This window comes from Echiichthys vipera, assembly GCF_963691815.1.
Source record: "Echiichthys vipera genome assembly, chromosome: 8".
In the NCBI taxonomy this organism is placed as follows: Eukaryota; Metazoa; Chordata; class Actinopteri; order Perciformes; family Trachinidae; genus Echiichthys; species Echiichthys vipera.
Genome location: NC_139833.1, coordinates 25,002,658 through 25,020,744, shown reverse-complemented (window position 1 = coordinate 25,020,744; position 18,087 = coordinate 25,002,658). Strand labels below are relative to the sequence as shown.

Below are 18,087 nucleotides of genomic sequence, written 5' to 3'. Positions count from 1 at the left end.
ACTACCTTCTCAATCCCTCTTACTATGAAATGATCCCCTCAATCACCCCAGTACACACACAGAAATGCAGCCTCACAAACATGCACACACACTTTAAAGATGAGTTTGCCCCACCTGCCGCATCACAACACATGCACCTGTCTTATCCTTGTTTATAATAGTCTAATCCTCCCTGTGTCTGTGTATAATAGAATTTCAAGAATCAATAAGTATTTATTAGAACTTCTAGATCCTGTATTTATGCATGTGTTTGTGCATGTCTATTTACATAACTTTGGACAGCTTCTGCCGCCCCGTGTCACTGCCTCCCTCTACTTGCTTCATGCTGAGAGAATGCACAGGATTGCCACTGGGCTATATGCAGCTTTAATAGGTGCATCGTCAGAGAAACCAGCATATAAGGCCACAGACTGAGCCACAATGTTTTCACAGACCCCAGTGAGACATGCGCTATCAATTGCTGTCCACACTGAGCCAATTCATTAACTGATGACAGGACAGTAGATCAACATTGTCACTGTCATCTGGGAATTTTATGAGTCATAGGCCGGGGAATGAACAGTTTGGAGATCACAGGCATGAGCTTTGTGGTTTAGCGGTATGTTTGCTACTCTGATGCGGCTGAGGATTAAGAGCGTAAATGGATTTGTGTAATGTTATGTGAATATTACAAAGTGGACATCTGTGAATGTTATTAGCCTATGATTGAAACTTATGATTGTAGCTTAGACTGGGGAATGATAAGTGTAATTAACTACTGATACACATTGAAATCCGACCACTCATGCCCTGACATTCCCCATAAAGGTGCCCTGTGGGGTTGCATTATAAACACACAAAAGTTTACATCACAGAAATGCAATCCACAGAGAAATGCACACAGCTCATATTCAGAATCTGTGTCTTTAAAACGAGTCATCAGGACGTCTGTATGGCCGTGATGTAACAACTGTTCTATATATAGGTAGAAAGTGCTGCTACAGTGTTGTTACAGTCATTCCCCAGCTGCAGTGACAGAGCAGAGACACCGGGAGTGCAGATGCTGAAGACCTGGAAACATTGACCAATCAGAGCAGACTTAGCTTTTGCAGGAGGGGGTCTTAAAGAAACAGATGCTAAAACTGAGTGTTTCAGACAGACGGGTGAATGCAGGTGTATTCAGACAGACAGTTTCAGAGAAAAAAATATGTGAAAAGAAATAATGTGTTTTTTTCTTAAGTTTGAAGCATCAAAACATGCTCTAGTAGAAACTCAAAATACAAGTATGAAGCTGAAAATAAGCATATGTTACCTATAAAGCTGCTCTAATCAATGGTTTTATTAACAAGAAGCAATGGCTTTGCTCTGATTATCAACTCTTCCAAAAGTAAGACAGGAAATGTTAACAAATAGCTGGTGAACATAGTGGTGCGTTAAGCAGCTAAAGTCAGATATTCCTCTTCAGTGGTCTGTGGAGAACAAAGGTATTTCTTACCTTCTTAGTTCTAATTTCTTAGGTGTGATTTGGTAGAGGATTTAAATGCTTAGCAAAACTTTCTGTCAGCAAGGATGATGCCATACACTCTCATGCCCGACTTACTCAAGGCCCAAATTAAGGTAAGGCTGGATAGGACTAAATGTGGTATTATTAAAAAAAAAGAAAAAAACGTTGTAGTGTGCATCCATCCTTGGTCAAGAGGGTTTATGCACCTGCCCGACTTCATTTGCAGGTGTCGACTGATTCTCTCACTGGACGGTCACAGGTACTGACCAAGTGACCTTAACCTTGCGCACCCAAGTGCCACATACACACACATGTACACACACACACATACGTAAACACACACACACATGCTCCTACCCCCAGGGGATGGCGGGGCTAGTTCAGACTGGGACACAAAGACGAGCATTATTCTTCGATATCCCTGACACCAAACTGCAGGGACGGAGCAACGGGAGGAGGGAGATTTCGTCATTTCATCATAATATTTTGCAACTTTTTCTATGTTTTACAAAACATGCTAATTTAACACACATGAACTTAAACACCAAGGGAAAGGCATTGTATGTGATGAAAACCCATTCTGACTCTGATATTAAAAACCACCGTCTAATAGATTACAGTGCTGGTTAAAGTTTGGATTCAGATGACTGCCTCAGTGGAGGTGAAAGGGTTTAAAACAATACATCAATATCTGTTATGTCTCGCTGTGCTGGTCCTGAGTTAGTACAGGGCAAACAAGGAAGTATTCCCATAAAGAAAGAGCCTGCACTGTGTTTGCATTGCTTTGCTCTGCACAGTGACTGATGAAAGACCAGAAGCCACAGCGAGGAGAAGCGCTGGACTTGTGCATACTGTTCCCCCTAAACATCAACACACCAGTTAGACGAATGAGGCTTCAGCTGCCCCTTTCTCACTGCTCTGCTCCCATGTCCAGAGGCCGCAGTTCACTCAACCCAGAGGTATACCGCAACAACTCTCCATTTAAGACACCAAAACTCCCAAATCTGATGACAAATGATGATGAACAATGGTTGACGAAGGACTATGTAGTGTTCATATTTGCTCAGTGAAGTCCTGGTTGCTTCTTTCATGGGAATTTTACAACTTTGAAATAAATGTTTTGTGTGACTATTTTTCTCCTGATTTGTCCTCTATATTGTAATAATAATAATAATAAATGAATAAAACAATATCACATTTAGAATCAGCAGGGAAAGGTCAAGTGCAACAGTTTACCATGATTCACAGATACCCATGCATATGTGTTATGACAATGTGCCTCAAGCTTTTATGGAACTAACGCCCTCTAGAGGTGATTCGATGAGATGCTGCTGCTTCTTTGTCTGATGTAAACTGGGGGATTTTCCCCTCCACACCAAAGCATCCCTACTGCTGAAATAAAAAACAAAAATCATTGTATTTGAGCACATAATGCCAGATAAACTACCTGGAGCATAAATAAATGACTTTCGGGTACATTGGTGCAAATTTAGGTGCATTTTAGTTTAAAATGGCATAGTTTGGAAAGAACAGAATATCTGTCTGGCAGCATTATCCAAACTATTTAATGAAGGAGTCATTTTCCTGAAGTAATTTCAGAGACATGCACAAATACATCCTGAAAGAGATATTACAAAGTCAGTAACATTTGTGCTAAGCTCACACTGTCAAGGTGGACAAATGATAGTCTCAGGATAAGGAACAACTCTCTCTTTGAACACTAACTCAAAGGAGTCAAAGAGTCAAACACCTAAAGGCACAAAATATTATCTTGATAAACACCTGCTGCCGTAATGGAGCTCTTCTTTTTTCATTTAACACATGATGTAAGCTCACTGCGATCCTTTCCAGAATGGGTTCAACCAAATTAGAATAGATGATTTGAATGGCATTTTCTTACACGCATCTTCTGTTAGCTTTAGAATTTATTTTTTATTTTAAAAAAAACAAGATTGTCGATACAAACGTGGATTAACCTTGCTTTATCAGCTGAAAAAGACAAGCTGGACAGCAGGTGAGTCCGTTCATGCCATTCAACGTTTTTACTCTCAGCTGAAGTTAAAAGATGCGCATTTAAAGCAACACTGAGCATAGTGGCAGACAGGAATCACAGAGAAGCTACAGTACACATTTCTAAGCCCTCGTTGAAATAATTTAAGTATGCTCTCTCTCTCTCTCTCTCTCTCTCTCTCTCTCTCTCTCTCTATCTCTCTCTCTCTCTATCTCTCTCTCTCTGACGCGGGGGGGTTGCCCTCTAAATAAACTTTGGAGCTCATGGGGGGAGAGAGAGAGACAGAGAGACAGCAGAGGGCTGAAGTCATCAGCCGGCCGGCAGGAGGGGAGTGAATGGGTCCTGCACGCAAAGCAGAAACGCGCTGACTTACTTTGGTTCAGTTGCCTGCCGCCCACACGAGCGAGAGGAGGTGTGTGTTTGACAGCAGAAAAAACTACGAAACATTCGATTTACATCTCTTTTTTTGAATAGATGGTGCTGGTTCTCTGGTGGCTTTTACTTTTTGTGCTTTAGTTGATGCTGAGATGAAGCCGAGACCCTCAGTGCGTCTGGCACATTAGGGAATCCACAGACACCGGGACGCACGGCGCATCTCCACTGAGAGACGGGCAGAGAGGGAGAAGGGTCACTTCGGAGTTCTGCACATGGATATGACTTCTCAAGCGCTTTGAGAGTTATGTTTATCATAAAAAAATAAATATATTTATCATTTTTGACCTACACTAATGATTGATTTGGCTTTCCTCCTGCGCGCACCGGATGAGAATCGAGTTTTTGGCGTGTTTCTTTGTTTTGTTTTTTGGAAGGCATGTACTTTATCACAGCACGGATAACGGATCTCTGACTCAGTCTGGCTTTCTTGGCACATATGACGATCCTATTCAGGATGTTACAGTCTAAGCGGCCCAGGCATCATTGGGCCGTACACTACCATCACCACATATCGCCACATAGCTGGGGGTCCCGCTGTGTCTAGGAATTATCTACCCTCCGCTCTGCCTCCGTCTGGGGGAAGAAAACGGAATCTTATCCAATAAGTGACTCGGTGAACATTGACATTGGCTTTACGAGTCTCATCTCTGGGCTACTATGCAATTAAAACTGATCTCCTTTGTTTTGATCATCTTGCACTGCATGGATTACACTGGTTGTCAGCAGCAAAGCAGCTCCAGGCACCGGCAACACAAACGTGAGTAGGTTAAAGTGCGTGATGCTGCCCAGTGTGTACACACACACTCAGCAAATTCTGTGTATTCTTATTTTTATTTTTTAATTCAGCATTCGTTAGCCTATTTAAGTCACAGAGGTCTATATTCTACATGCTTCAACAAAACTGCGAATATCCGGTCTATTCTAAATATCTAAACTGATTACACTTATTGGTCAGTGTGGTAAATTGGTACATATGTACCAGAAGTTCACTAAACAATCCTACACACGCACACCTGGAAACACTGGACTGAATATTTATTTGATGTGAGTTTCTCTAAATAATAAAAAAATAAATAGCAGTTGAACTTTTCTCTCTCGCCATTATCTAATTGGAAGCTACAAGATTCAAATCCCAACTCGTTTTGGCCGATAATGAACCTACTGAATTCACAGAATTGTATTGATTATTAACGCTAGTCAAAATGATAGGCATACTATAACCAATTTCCAGACGCGCAACCCTTTTATTCTACTCCGCCTAAATTGCTGTTATAACATGGGGGAGTCATTCTTAAATTGGCTGATGAAATTCCAGCGCACTCTCCAGCCTGTTTAGCATTCCCCCACTGACAGTAGATATGGTCCTTCACTTTTACGGTATTTCCATAAACCTTTATTTGATTCATGAATGGTTCTCCCTGTCACCTGAAGCCTGCAGTCGCCTCTCTTTGCGCACAGTCTCCGAGCTCCCATCGCTCTCTAGCGGTCAGAGCAGCAGACTTCAGGCACGGAGTGTGTTGCCCCGCCGTGTCAGGCATGACCCCACTGATAGTCGGATAGTCACAGCTGTACCAGCTGTACCCCACATATTTAGCGAATCAACTCCCGTGACCAATGTATTCCCTTGCCTATAAACATTTTTTAGTTCATGGGAACAGTGTTTCTGATGTCGGCTAAGATGGATCATGGTGTTGGATTCACATTCATGCCAGTAAGAAAACTTAACTCAGCATCCCAGTTGAAAATCTTGTAATATATTGTTCTCCTTAATATTCAAAATCTGAGTTGACGCAAATTTGACAGCAAGCTCCGTAAAAACACCAGAGACTTAAAACACTCACAAGTCTGGTGATATTTCAGGTCCCAAGTATCTCCCCGAGGTTCAACAGTATGTCTCATCTCCTGAGCTATGGGCCAGCTTTTTTCCATGACACAGTGAAATAAGTATCAATAAAGTATATGTTTCTATTCTTCCTACGCACTCCTTATCACTGAGGGTCTCCAGATGTGCTCTGTTACTAAGTATGTTAGAGAAGAGCAGTGACAACTGGAATATTCCGTGTATTGCTTGCCAGCGTGGCTGAAAACTGTGTGTGATCTACAATAATAGACCTTCGAAGTGATGTTTTTATCCCTGCCACCTGGGGCTCAAACTCTCTACATTTCTTTACATTTAATTACAGAGCTCAGATCTGTACCAGACTATTTTTGTTGTCATTTCTACCCCCATGACCACCAAAGTGGAAATGATAATTAAAAAAAGCAGGGAGTAGCAGCGTCTGGGGTTAACTGTGTGTTTATTATGTCGTTTTAAAGGGGTCCTGGGGTTACCTTTGCTCTTGGAAGCTCTGTTGAATGTAGTTTAGGTCAGACCTGAAGAACTAAGCATAGGTGATTTTGCTCTTCGGCCGGGTGAAACAGTGTAAATAGATCTTATTTTAACTGCAGTAAATAGACATAAAATGACATCAAACATCTGTGTTAATGATAAAAGACAATCTCCTACTGTATTAATAGGTTGATTATTTTCACTTACTTTTGTGTTTATGTCGTACTAATGAAGGGTAAATAGACACTGCAGAGTCTGATTTATACTTGAGACACGCCGATTCTCCTTTTTTCAAAGTTTATTTCCCCCTAAACAATATCAAAGAGCCTCTCAACACAGTGTGAGAGAGCGGGCAGTTGGGTCTACGGAGAGTACTCCAGTACTTGGTTTCTTAAATGTCGTGAGAGTGAAAATGGTGTTAACAACATGATGTTTGTGAAAATAAGATTCTTCGAATTAAAATCAATTAATTTTACAGGATAGAAAGAGATAACATGTTTTATCATCCAGCATATTTACTCAAGCATGATGTGAATCAGTTGTGAGACGGTCGCGGAGCATTAATTCATGTAGAAGTTAAAGGTTTAGTTCATGTTCTTCTTCCATTTCAGACTGAATCAGTACCCATTAATTGACAAGTGCTTCTTCCAAAATTCCTCCAAGGGTGCAGATATCTAACACTTCCAGAGATATCAGGGAGGATGGAAGGATTAGTTGGTGAATGGGGTGAATGAGTACAGACTTGAGAGGGAAAGAAGGGGGTAAGAGTGAGTTGGGAGTCAATGACCATCGAGTCAACGGGACAAAATTACCATGCAGAGACTGAACCCGAGCTCCAAGCTTCCTGTCTGTGATGATGCATCCAAAAATGAAGGCATGTGGGTGCCTGGGTGCTAACAGTGGGATTTCTATATATTATATAATTTATCAGGTCAGCTCAGAGGAGGATGGAGATGGAAAGATTTAGGTCTTGATTTAAAGCTAAACACAGGATCATCAAGTCAGGAAAATCAAGCGTGTCACAGGATGAAAACCTATAAAGAGGCACACATTCAAATTCTTTTTTTTCATGTTACTTCTGTTTTGTTGAACACTTCTATTTTCTCCACGGACCATCTGTGTTTGTGTGTGTGCAGGCATGTGAATGTGTTTATTCATATGTGACTTTGTCGGTATGTTATGCAAGTCCAACTGAGGTTTTGTCGGTGCAAGTGCGAGGGCAAGGCTAAATTCCTGTGTCTTAAGACTTCTGTGAATCAGGGCAGCTTGGCAGGAACACATGTGGGCAAACGGACAGCAGTTGTAAAGATTGTCGAGGTATTTCAAACGAAGTATCCATGATCTATGGTAAACTGGCAGCAAAAGCCTGAAGAAGGAAGAGGGCCAGCTTAAATCAGTGGCATGAGATGCCAAGGCTGCAGAGCAAAACCAATTCCTTGAACACAGGGGTTGCTTTTGATTTGCCTATCATATGTGACTACAACATTTTTTAATCAATGCGGACTGGAGTAGCAATGCAGCATGGGTGCACAAGTATGTAAAACATGGAATGTCTCTCATGTCTATTGCCTACATATTGACTATGTCACAGGTGTTGCTCCTATATATACATGCATACATAAGTAGGCTGTAACTTGCTTGTCCCTGCAATGACTTTCTCATTTCCCAAAAGCCCCGGACCACTTTGTGGATTTAACCCAACAATGTTATGTCTAACAGAGCAGTGAGTTAAACCTCATATGAACAGTTATACTGTTACTGAAACTTCAGGACCAGAAGCTAAAAACATCTTCCCTGAACGACCCAACATCATGGACCATGTCATGTGTATATGGTGGTTTTCTTTGAGACGATACATCCACACCCAAACACCCAATCCCCCTCTGTTACTGTTTTTTTCCACAGTGCAATCAGACACCAAAAAGGATTATCATAGTGAATGTATCTCTTCTTCTTTAACACAATTCATTCTTTTAGACTTGAAGCCTTCCTAACCTTTGGATTTTGTACACATGCTGTAACTTAGGAGACATTAACAATGCCTGTGACAAATTGTCAACAGACAATAAAAATGATTAAAACCTAAGATCATAGCTTTCATCCATGGCAGACAAAGTCTTGTGAATCATCTCACAAATCAGCGACAAGTGGAGGACGAAACCTCTAATGTAAAACATATCAGCATTAACACTAAACACTACAGTTCTTTTGACATAAACAGGGTTGTACACAAAGTATAAAAGTATAAAAATCAGTCACATGCTGAGGCAGTTCAGTCCTATATGATACTGTATTAAAGCATACATGATACAGAGTACTTTCTGACCGTTTTTTATTTAAATACTTAAAATTATGAACCTTCATCACATGTTGGATTGTTTCCTCATTTCAAAAGAATTGGGATTTGTAGTGAACTTGAACTTAGAAAAGTTTATTATTCCAGGAGTTGCAGGTACATTGGATGTTTTTGTGTAGTAGTATGGGCATTTCAGAGGTTGGATGCAGAAACATGAGGCTGGTATGAATGGGATGAAAAGCTAAAAAAACTAAATATGGTTATCACTTGGTGTCTTACTATCTAGAACTATTTTTGAGTCCTTAACTGAAAAAGATATAAGGACAAAGGATGTAAATGTCCTTCCTTAAATGTTTAGTGCTGAATGCATTACAGTTTTACAGAATGGCTCCCAGAAGGTCACTGTGTCCACCCTTGGCACCAACAGAGTGAATTCTTGCTATGAGCTGTGAATGATAGTTCTAATGTACCAAGTGATTGAACCGGGGCATTTTGCTTCTCAAATGCTGCGGTCCCGCCAACATTGCAGCTATAGCAAGCTATCCATTAAGATAAATCCCACTTTCATAGTTTAAAAAGTCCAAAAAGTAATCATATAGGATGTGAAATTCATACTTGAACTTTCCCCTGCTCATTTCAACAGAGATCTCTGGTGTGAGCTCAGGGTGCCAGCAGGGTGGCTGTCTGACCTGCTCTGACTACAATGGCTGCCTGTCCTGCAAGCCGCGCTTCTTCATGCATTTGGAGAGGATTGGGATGAAGCAGATCGGGGTGTGCATGACTTCCTGTCCTCCGGGCTTTTATGGCACACGCTCCCCTGAAAGAAACACCTGCACAAGTAAGCCACAACGAGTAACATACTTTACTTGTTTAGTAGAATATTCATGAAAATAGTCATTGCATTTCATGATCCCAATTTAGGTGACCACAAGTCTGTAGGTGTGGTATGAGTACCCAGACTTCTGAGATATTAATTGTCCTAAATGGATTGGCATAAGTATACAGTTTACTTACATGTGACAAGCAGAAGAAGTCTAGTCGGCTCCAAGACATATCAGTCAAAATATATGTCCTCCGTTCTTTAGGGGCAACAGTTTTAAGACCTGCTTGTGAAATATGCCATTATGTATACATACAATATGTACTAAAATAACTTGATACCTGTTAAGTATGTTGCCTTTTGGTGAATTTCTGTAAACCAATTGTTGCTTTCCTTAAAATCATATATCCACTGTCAATCGGACGGCAGTGGTCTATATTCCTGACTGTACTCCCAGTAAGACACGCACACACAAACACACGGACACGCTGTATATTTTACACACAGGACACACAGGATAACTTGTACTGTTTAAATAAACGCTTGCGGGTCTGTGTTTCTCTGTCAGAGTGCAGGTCGGAGTGTGACTCCTGCTTCAACAAGAACTTCTGCACACGCTGCCGAGCAGGATTCTACCTTCACCTGGGCAAGTGCCAGGAGAACTGCCCCGAGGGGCTGGTGCGCAGCGACACACAGAGGGAGTGTGTTCCCAGTGAGTGTTTAGAGTTTACATTTACAGGCACAGGGATAAAAAGCAGATTTTGCCCCTTATGTACCTTTATTTAATTTACCTTGTATTTATTTCACATTAGCCATGCACAGTTTAGCAAACAATTCTGACTGTGGGACAAAGCACACATAAAACATGTTTATGTGTTCAATTGGGCCACCACTTTATTCACAGATACATAACTGTGCTTTTGTCTGTGCAGGGTGCCCTGCAGAGTGTGAGGCGTGTGTGAACAGTGAGACATGTTCGCGGTGCCGGCCAGGCCTGTACCAGCTCAGCGGGAGGTGCCACCATGTCTGTCCAGAGGACTATGAGCCCAATGACAAACTCATGGAGTGCACGCCACAAGGTCAGCAGTGTGTATGGATGGAGGCCTTGCATGTTGGTAGGGGCCCATGCCATGTTTTTGGCTAAGCACTTTCTCACCCTCACTACTCTGTCTCAATTTTCCTTACCAGTGCACTGTGAAGTGGATGAGTGGAGCGAGTGGAGCCCATGCTCTCGGTCCGGTAGAACCTGTGGGTTCAAGCGAGGCCAGGAGACCCGCACACGGCAGGTCCTCCAGTACCCATCACCCTTTGGCAATCCCTGCCCTGAGATCTCAGAGATCAAAGAGTGCCTGGTCAAGAGGAGGAAATGTCCAGGTAAAGAGAACTATTTCAAAGTCAGAGATTTGTTGGGTGCATTCTAGAGACTGTCTATTGTAACTGCTGTTGACCCACCACACTCACTGCCAACACTGGATTTGTAACACATGGCACGATTTCTATGAATTCCAGACCTCGCTGCTTCAGTTTGTACAACCAGAGCTAGTCGGTCTTCCGCTCAGGACTACGACTGTTTACTCAGAGGATTGTCATTGTGGTTAGAGTGAGGACAGTGGGGGGAACACACATGTGTGATGTTGCAATGGGTATGTTGTGTGTTTTCCCACAAGACCTCTTTGGATTTTTAAACAGTAAACCGCTTTCTCTGCTCCTAGTAAACCGGGAATAGCGTGATCATTTCTAATGAAGAGAGTGAAAATTGCTTTAAGACTAGCGCGACCCTTTATAAACCTCGTACTGTGGTACATTTATGACCGCTTTGTGTTATGTGTGTACTGCATGTGTGTGGTTACTGTGCTGGTTGGCAGCTACGACTGGTTGTTTTTTAGCCTGGGCCCTGCAGTGTTAAATGACAGATCGCAGACAGGCTAGGAAGCTAAGATCCAGCCCCCTGGGGCCTCACACTTACAGAACAAACTGTGTGTGTGCATGTGCATGTGTATGTGTGTGTGTGTTTCTGTGCATGTGTGTGTCTGTGAGTGTGTGTGTGTGATACAGCAGAAAAGCAGTTGACTCTGGAGCAGAAACAGCCAGCTCAACATCAACATCCTCCCCCTGGGAGGCACGCGGCGACCAGGGGATCAGTATTGGTTTATCCCCACAGCTGCCAATACACACACACACACACACACACACACACACACACACACACACACACACACACACACACACACACACACACACACACACACATACACAAGCACACACAAATCCAGATACCCTGTCTTTCAGACAAATGCACAAATTCACGCTTGCACTCTTGCTTGTGTATACCGAAAACACACACACACACACACACACACACACACACACACACACACACAAACACACTCACACAAACACACACATGCACACGCACACAGATACACACACATACCATCTTTGTCTCACTAAAATAACTACACAGCCGTCGCTCTTGGTGGTAATGTGTAAAGAGAGTCAACTGGGTCGACGTGATTTGTAAGGCAGACTGTGAAATGTGCCCTCTGTCACCCCCGCTATCCCTCTCTCTCTCACTTTCTATCTGTATCTCTCTACTGATCCATTCCTCCGTCCCCTACACACACACACACACACACACACACACACACACACACACACACTCCCTACCACACTAAAGAAAACACAGACCCCCATAAGCTCCCTGTTGGCGCTCCCAGTCAGTCGTGTCGGGGACGAGACTTTAGTGTGGAGTCGACGGTTCTGTTGATCTAGCCTGTGCCTGGGGAACAGAGAGAAAGAAAGAAAGAAAGAAAGAAAGAAAGAAAGAAAGAAAGAAAGAAATTAAAAAGAAAGAAAGGAAGGAAGAAAGTGTCACACACTAGACCCCATTTATCAATGTTGAACCTGCTTGTGATTACCCAGTTGCTCTTTCTCCAAGAGCACCCGCGGTGAATGAGAGGTAATTATCTGCTTCGGCGCGTCCTCTCCTCGCTGTTTACGTTCTGCACACGCTAGGGGGTCAGTGGTCCGACCTCAGAGAGCCCCCAGTAATCCTCCAGCAGCCCTCAGACACTGATACATCCACCTCCTCCTGTTTCCTTTCCTCCTCTTTTGCACTTTCTCATTTTACCTTCTCCTCCCTCCCCATCCTGCCTCTGCTCTTCCCATTCTTCAGCTTGCTTCATCATTGTACTCCTCCACATGGGACTACTACCTCTTCATTCATTTCATTTTCTTCCACCATTTGTCTACCGTAACTCATTAAGTCATTCTTTCTTGAAGGAAATTTACTTTGGAAACTTTGGGAAACACATCTGCTGAGCTGAGCTTAGCATTAAGACTTGAAGCAGGAGGGAACAGCTATCCTGCCTATCCAAAGTTTTAAAATCTGCCCACCAGCATCTTTAACATATGTCTTGTCTGTTTAATCCACATGCGAACAAAAAACGTTTGTTTTATGGGGAGTTACATGCTAAAACAATATTTTGGTGTTGGCAGGGAAATTTACCAGGCTAGCTTGTTTCCACTGCTTATTCAAAGCTACTGTAATCATCTGGTGGCTACAGTTTCATATTTAATGCAAGCGTGTCATAACTCTTGACAGGAAAGCACATATCCTAGCATGAACTATTCCTTTAATTATAGCCTTGAGGCTTCAGTTCTAAAGAACTACTGCAAAATAACAACTACAGATATCACGTCAGAGAAGTTGTAAAACTGTAGGAAATATGGTGACATATTCAGGCTTCGAGTCAGAGAAACTTGGCTCTGCTCCTCCGTTATCCTCAGCTAGAGATTGTGAATGTTTACACACACATCCTCATCTGCGCCGCCGTCTCTCAAGTTAATGCTGGCTAATTTGTCCTTCAATCGACCTGCTGTTCACCTCTCTATCTCTGTGGCCGGATATACCATGTGCCCCCTACAAACCTTAGCCTCCTTTAACTCCCACACACACACACACACACACACACACACTTATACATACACGCACAAACAGACACATATACAGACACTCACACCAACCACACAGAGAAACATACAGTTAAGCACGCTAGCATCAACCAGTCAGTGAGGGGGGGACTGACACACACACACACACACACACACTGACATACCCAGAACCCCCTCATGACATCCTGGCGACAATGCCGCAGGCATTCCACTTGTGGGACAGCCCATAGCCTTTAATCCCAGCCTGGCTCCCGCCAAAAGCTCCCCGGACGACAGAACGCCTGCCACAGAGGATGTGCCATCATAAAACACACAGTACTCCTCCAACCGCACATACACGTGCACACACACACCTACCCCTGCCCTCAGTGTCCCTCCGCTCTCTCTTGATCTCTGTTTGCTGGTCTCACCTTGTTCTTTAGTTCATTTAATACTCTCTCTGGATTGTCATGCATCTCCACTACTGCTCTCTTTTTCCGGTCCACACAAGTGAATGTACATACATTCTTCTTTGTTAACTAGAGATTATATCAAATGTTCTTCCCTTGTGCTGATGACAAAAACTAGTCATCTGTGTACTGAATATGGCACTAGTTATAGGTGTAACCTAAAAACTTGAGTCTTAGCTAACATCAAGTCTTAAGTGGAGCGTATGGCAGTTACATCTAACTACTACGAAACTAGATTAAAGGAATAATTTGACATTTTTGGAAATATGTTTATTTGCTATCTTGGTGAGAATTAAATGAAAAGATTAATGCCACTTATATCTGTCTGTTATGTGAGCTTGAGCCAGAAGAAAACCCTAGTAGTTCTAAAGCTCACTAATTAACACATTGGGACTTTGTTGTTAATCTGAACACAACAGAAACATAAAAGCAACATTTCATAGATTTACTAGGACGGGAGTCACTTGCTGTAGCCATTTCCAGTCAACTAGTGGAAACATTAGGAGGTCACTGCACCTGGCTGTTGGTCACACAGAACAGTTACAGCCAGAAGAAAGTGAATAACTTTATATCCCAAAATATCTGAATATTGCTCCAAAGACTGCTGCATCATTTTCCCTTTTACTACAATTGAAATAATTGTACCACCAGGAAGTCCTTAAAAGATACATGAAATAGTCCAAACACAATCATTTCACTTGCTAAACGGTGTTACATATTTAGTTTGGTACAACTTTACAGGGACTTTTGAATTTGATTCACAGTATGACTGCATTTATTTGATACCCGTTGTAATAACACCACACAGTGTACAGATAGTACAAATGTAATGTCCTAAAATATACGTTTAATTCAGGCAAACGTGGAAGCTTTTCTTAAACTTTCAAATGAAGCCATATCATTGCAGCTACAGGTTCCAGTTCATAAAATCTCTGGAAAATGTTTATGTTTTGTCCCCAAAGCCAACCTCTCACTCACTACCGGTCAGACATTATTCATTAAAACTTGGCTTTGGGGAATGTGCTAAATGTCTGCAGTAAATGCTCCAAAACCTCCAGAGGTGTCTCATTCGGGGACCATTACACACACGTCATTACACAGTTTACAAAAAGCCTGTCAGAAACTGTTCCAACTAACCAAACGCAGGTTGCTTTGATAAACACTCTCCTAATCATCTCAACACTGGCATGGATTAGGTTTCTCCTCTGGCTCCACAAAAGCACGGGGGCTACAGTATATGACTAATCCACTGAACTTGTAAATAGTTGTAAATGGTGTCAGGACAGAGAAAACAATGAGAGCGAAGGGGACTTCCTGTGTTTATAGAGGACGGGGCAGACCCCGAATGAGTCAGTGCACCAGATTACTCCGTCTGTCCATCCATCCATCCATCCATCCATCCATCCATCCATCCATCTTCACTGTGTTTGATTCTTTTTTTACTTACTTTTCACTGTCTTGCAGTTGGACTATGTGAACACGTTGCTGTCTATACTGTGCTTGTGCACATATTCACAAATGACACGTGCATCTCGGGTCCTCTTTCATTATTTGTAGAAGAAGAATAAACAGGTAGAGCTTAGTATCATTAGCCCAGAATGTGTGGGTCAGACATGGTCCCCAGTCCAACCAGAGCCCTGGCTTGATTAATGAACAGACAGAGAGGGAGAGGATGAGCGTAGAGATCTCTTTCTCTCTCTCTCTCTCCCTTTATCTATCTTTCTCTGTCTCTCTGTGTGCGTCTGTGCCTACTGCCTACTTCAGCAGTTTCACAATCCCTGACTGGTCAGCCAACCAGCCAAGCAGGCCGTGCTGCTCCGTTCCACTCACACATGAATAGCAGCAGTACAACAACAGGAAAGGGCCTCCTCTGCTTTCACTTGCAGGTCCTGTCTCCAACCTCCCTGGGGTGGAACTTGTTATTATCATTAATAACGTTAGCTCGGGCAGAGATAAACCTTCAGCATTCCAAAACTCTCCGTTTTGTTTATGAGATGGTGTTGCAAGAAGAGATAAATTGGGGGTTTATTTAAAGGTTTTCTATTTTGGACAACAGTCTGCTCATATCAGGACGAGGGCTGCTGTCTGCGGTTAAAGGCTGCCATCTAGTGGCCAATACAGAGCATTGTGTTCACTCTCACTCTGATCTATGGTGGTTTTCATTACTTACATGCTCATGCAGGGATTAGTTAAGCCTACAAATCCCAGCTAACTAGTGTTTGCCAGACGAAAATCCACAGCAGTAAAAGGTTGAGCTAAAAGATTAGAGTTTTTATATTTTTAGTCACCGCAAAATCAAAGGAAAATACTTTGTAGGAAATTATCTTCGTGGACCGTGCGTGTTTGAGGCACCCTTGAAATATTATATACATTCATTAAAACGTAACCATATATGTAACAAGAATGTCTTTTTGAAGGATCAAAAGCGCAACAATTGTTACTATTTGACATGTGCATTCTGGACATTTCCTATGGCTGATTTAATTGCATTATTCATTATCATGGGAAATATTCATTTGTTTTCAACGCTCTGACTGAAATACATTAGTAGTATGAAAAGATTGTGATAATTATGCAAAGTAAAACATTTCTCAGCTGAATGCCACCTCCTGAAATTGATGGGGAGAAGATGCAGAGCTTCACTGTCTCCCTTGCTTTACTAATGTTTCCTTCATTTCCCCAACTTCCAGGAGCACAGAGGAAGGACCGAAGAGAACGGAGGAATCGCAACAACAGAAAAGATAATGAGAACCAAGAGGGGCGACGGGAGAGGAAGAGAGAAAGGGAGCGAGACAGGGAGAGAGACACGGCTGAACGTGAGGACTCTGATAACAGGAACAAAACGGAGCACAGGCATCGCAGAGGCCATGGCACACAACCAGTCTCCCCTGAAGACGGCCTTATACAGTAGTGCTCTGGACAGACAAAGTCTAGCGCCATATCCTCCTCCTGTTATCCTCCCATTCCTTCTTCTCCAAAACGTTCCCATCCTCACCCACTGTTCACCACCCTCGACCCCTCTCTGCAGGGGTGTTGCTGCTACCTGTATGATTTGAATATAATGTTTATGCACAAGCGGGATGGGGCACATTCAGCCACAAGGCTTGGGCCACTATGGACGTTAAAAAAGTAATTTTTCTCTACCCTGTAGCCTCTACTCCTTCACTTCCACCACTGAGAGAGTGTCTCCGTTGAAAAGTGCAGAAGACACTGCTGAGACTGCTGTTGGGACTGAAGAACAAAGTGAGAAATATCTGACTATGTGGCAGACAGATGGACAGAGAGACAAAGACGTCATACTATGTGCTTGTTGATATGGTTATTTAATGGGGCCCTGGTACAACATTGCGCGTCTTGGTTTTTGAATGTAGATTTTGCAACAATTATGTAGAACAGTTGTTTATTATTGTTGTTGTTCATGTTCTTTAGATATCTTTACTTTAATTTTATTTGGTGCAGAATTTGTAAAGAAAAAAAATAAAGCGAGTTTGCTATATTGCCATCTTGTGACACCTTCAGAATCACTACAAGTGACAGATGTAGGGAGAACCTGCACGCTGTGAATCAAAGTAGGAGTACGGTCCAAAGACGAAAAATATCATTAACACGTGTTCTTATGTCTCGGACAAAAGCTAGTTTTATCCAGATAAGTGATACATTGAATCTACCATTGGTTTTTCTTTTTGTGTAAATGGGATCTGTGCTCTCAGTTAAGCTCCTTGACAGGAACCAAAAGCACCTGTATGTCAAATAAAACTATAATGGGTTTGTACCTGTGTCTGTTATCTGTTTCCACTTGAACGTCATGCTTCAAACCTTCTCAGAACAGTAGGCAGCTATTAATTGTTGATTCAAAGGTTGCGACTCGTTTTTGGTGAAAGCAGGGGTCACATGCTGCCATATCTGAACACTTGTCATAGACAGACATCCATCTCTAAGTGAAAACAAATGTTCTGTCACGATTGAGAGCAATAAAAACATGCAGAGCAATTACGTGGCTGTTTTGTCCATGGTAGCAAGGTCTATACCTTTCTTACATAAATATTCTGATATGCCTACTATAAAGTGTTCCTTTGTGAATTAGGGCTGGGCAATATGGCTAAAATATCTTAATACAAGTTATTTCATATGTCCAAAACAATATATAAACACACACAATATAGCATTTTTTCTGGTAATTCAACACAACAGTCTATTTTTTAAATAAACAAACAAAAAAGCCTAATTTTGTATACTCCTGTGTGTATGAAATATTTGACAAATATACAGTATATATATATATATATATGACTATTTTCCCATATTATTAA

The 18,087-nt window shown here is 42.2% G+C and overlaps 1 protein-coding gene across 1 annotated transcript; it reads left to right on the top strand.

Annotated features, from left to right (window-relative positions):
• Positions 1–3,843: 3,843 nt before the first annotated feature.
• On the top strand, positions 3,844–17,380 carry rspo3 (R-spondin 3). Its single transcript, XM_083919049.1, has 6 exons — positions 3,844–4,686; positions 9,198–9,392; positions 9,943–10,086; positions 10,307–10,453; positions 10,563–10,748; positions 16,468–17,380. Exons 1-6 carry the CDS (start codon positions 4,587–4,589, stop codon positions 16,686–16,688), a joined length of 993 nt encoding a protein of 330 aa, XP_083775175.1. The 5' UTR covers positions 3,844–4,586; the 3' UTR covers positions 16,689–17,380.
• Positions 17,381–18,087: the final 707 nt, after the last annotated feature.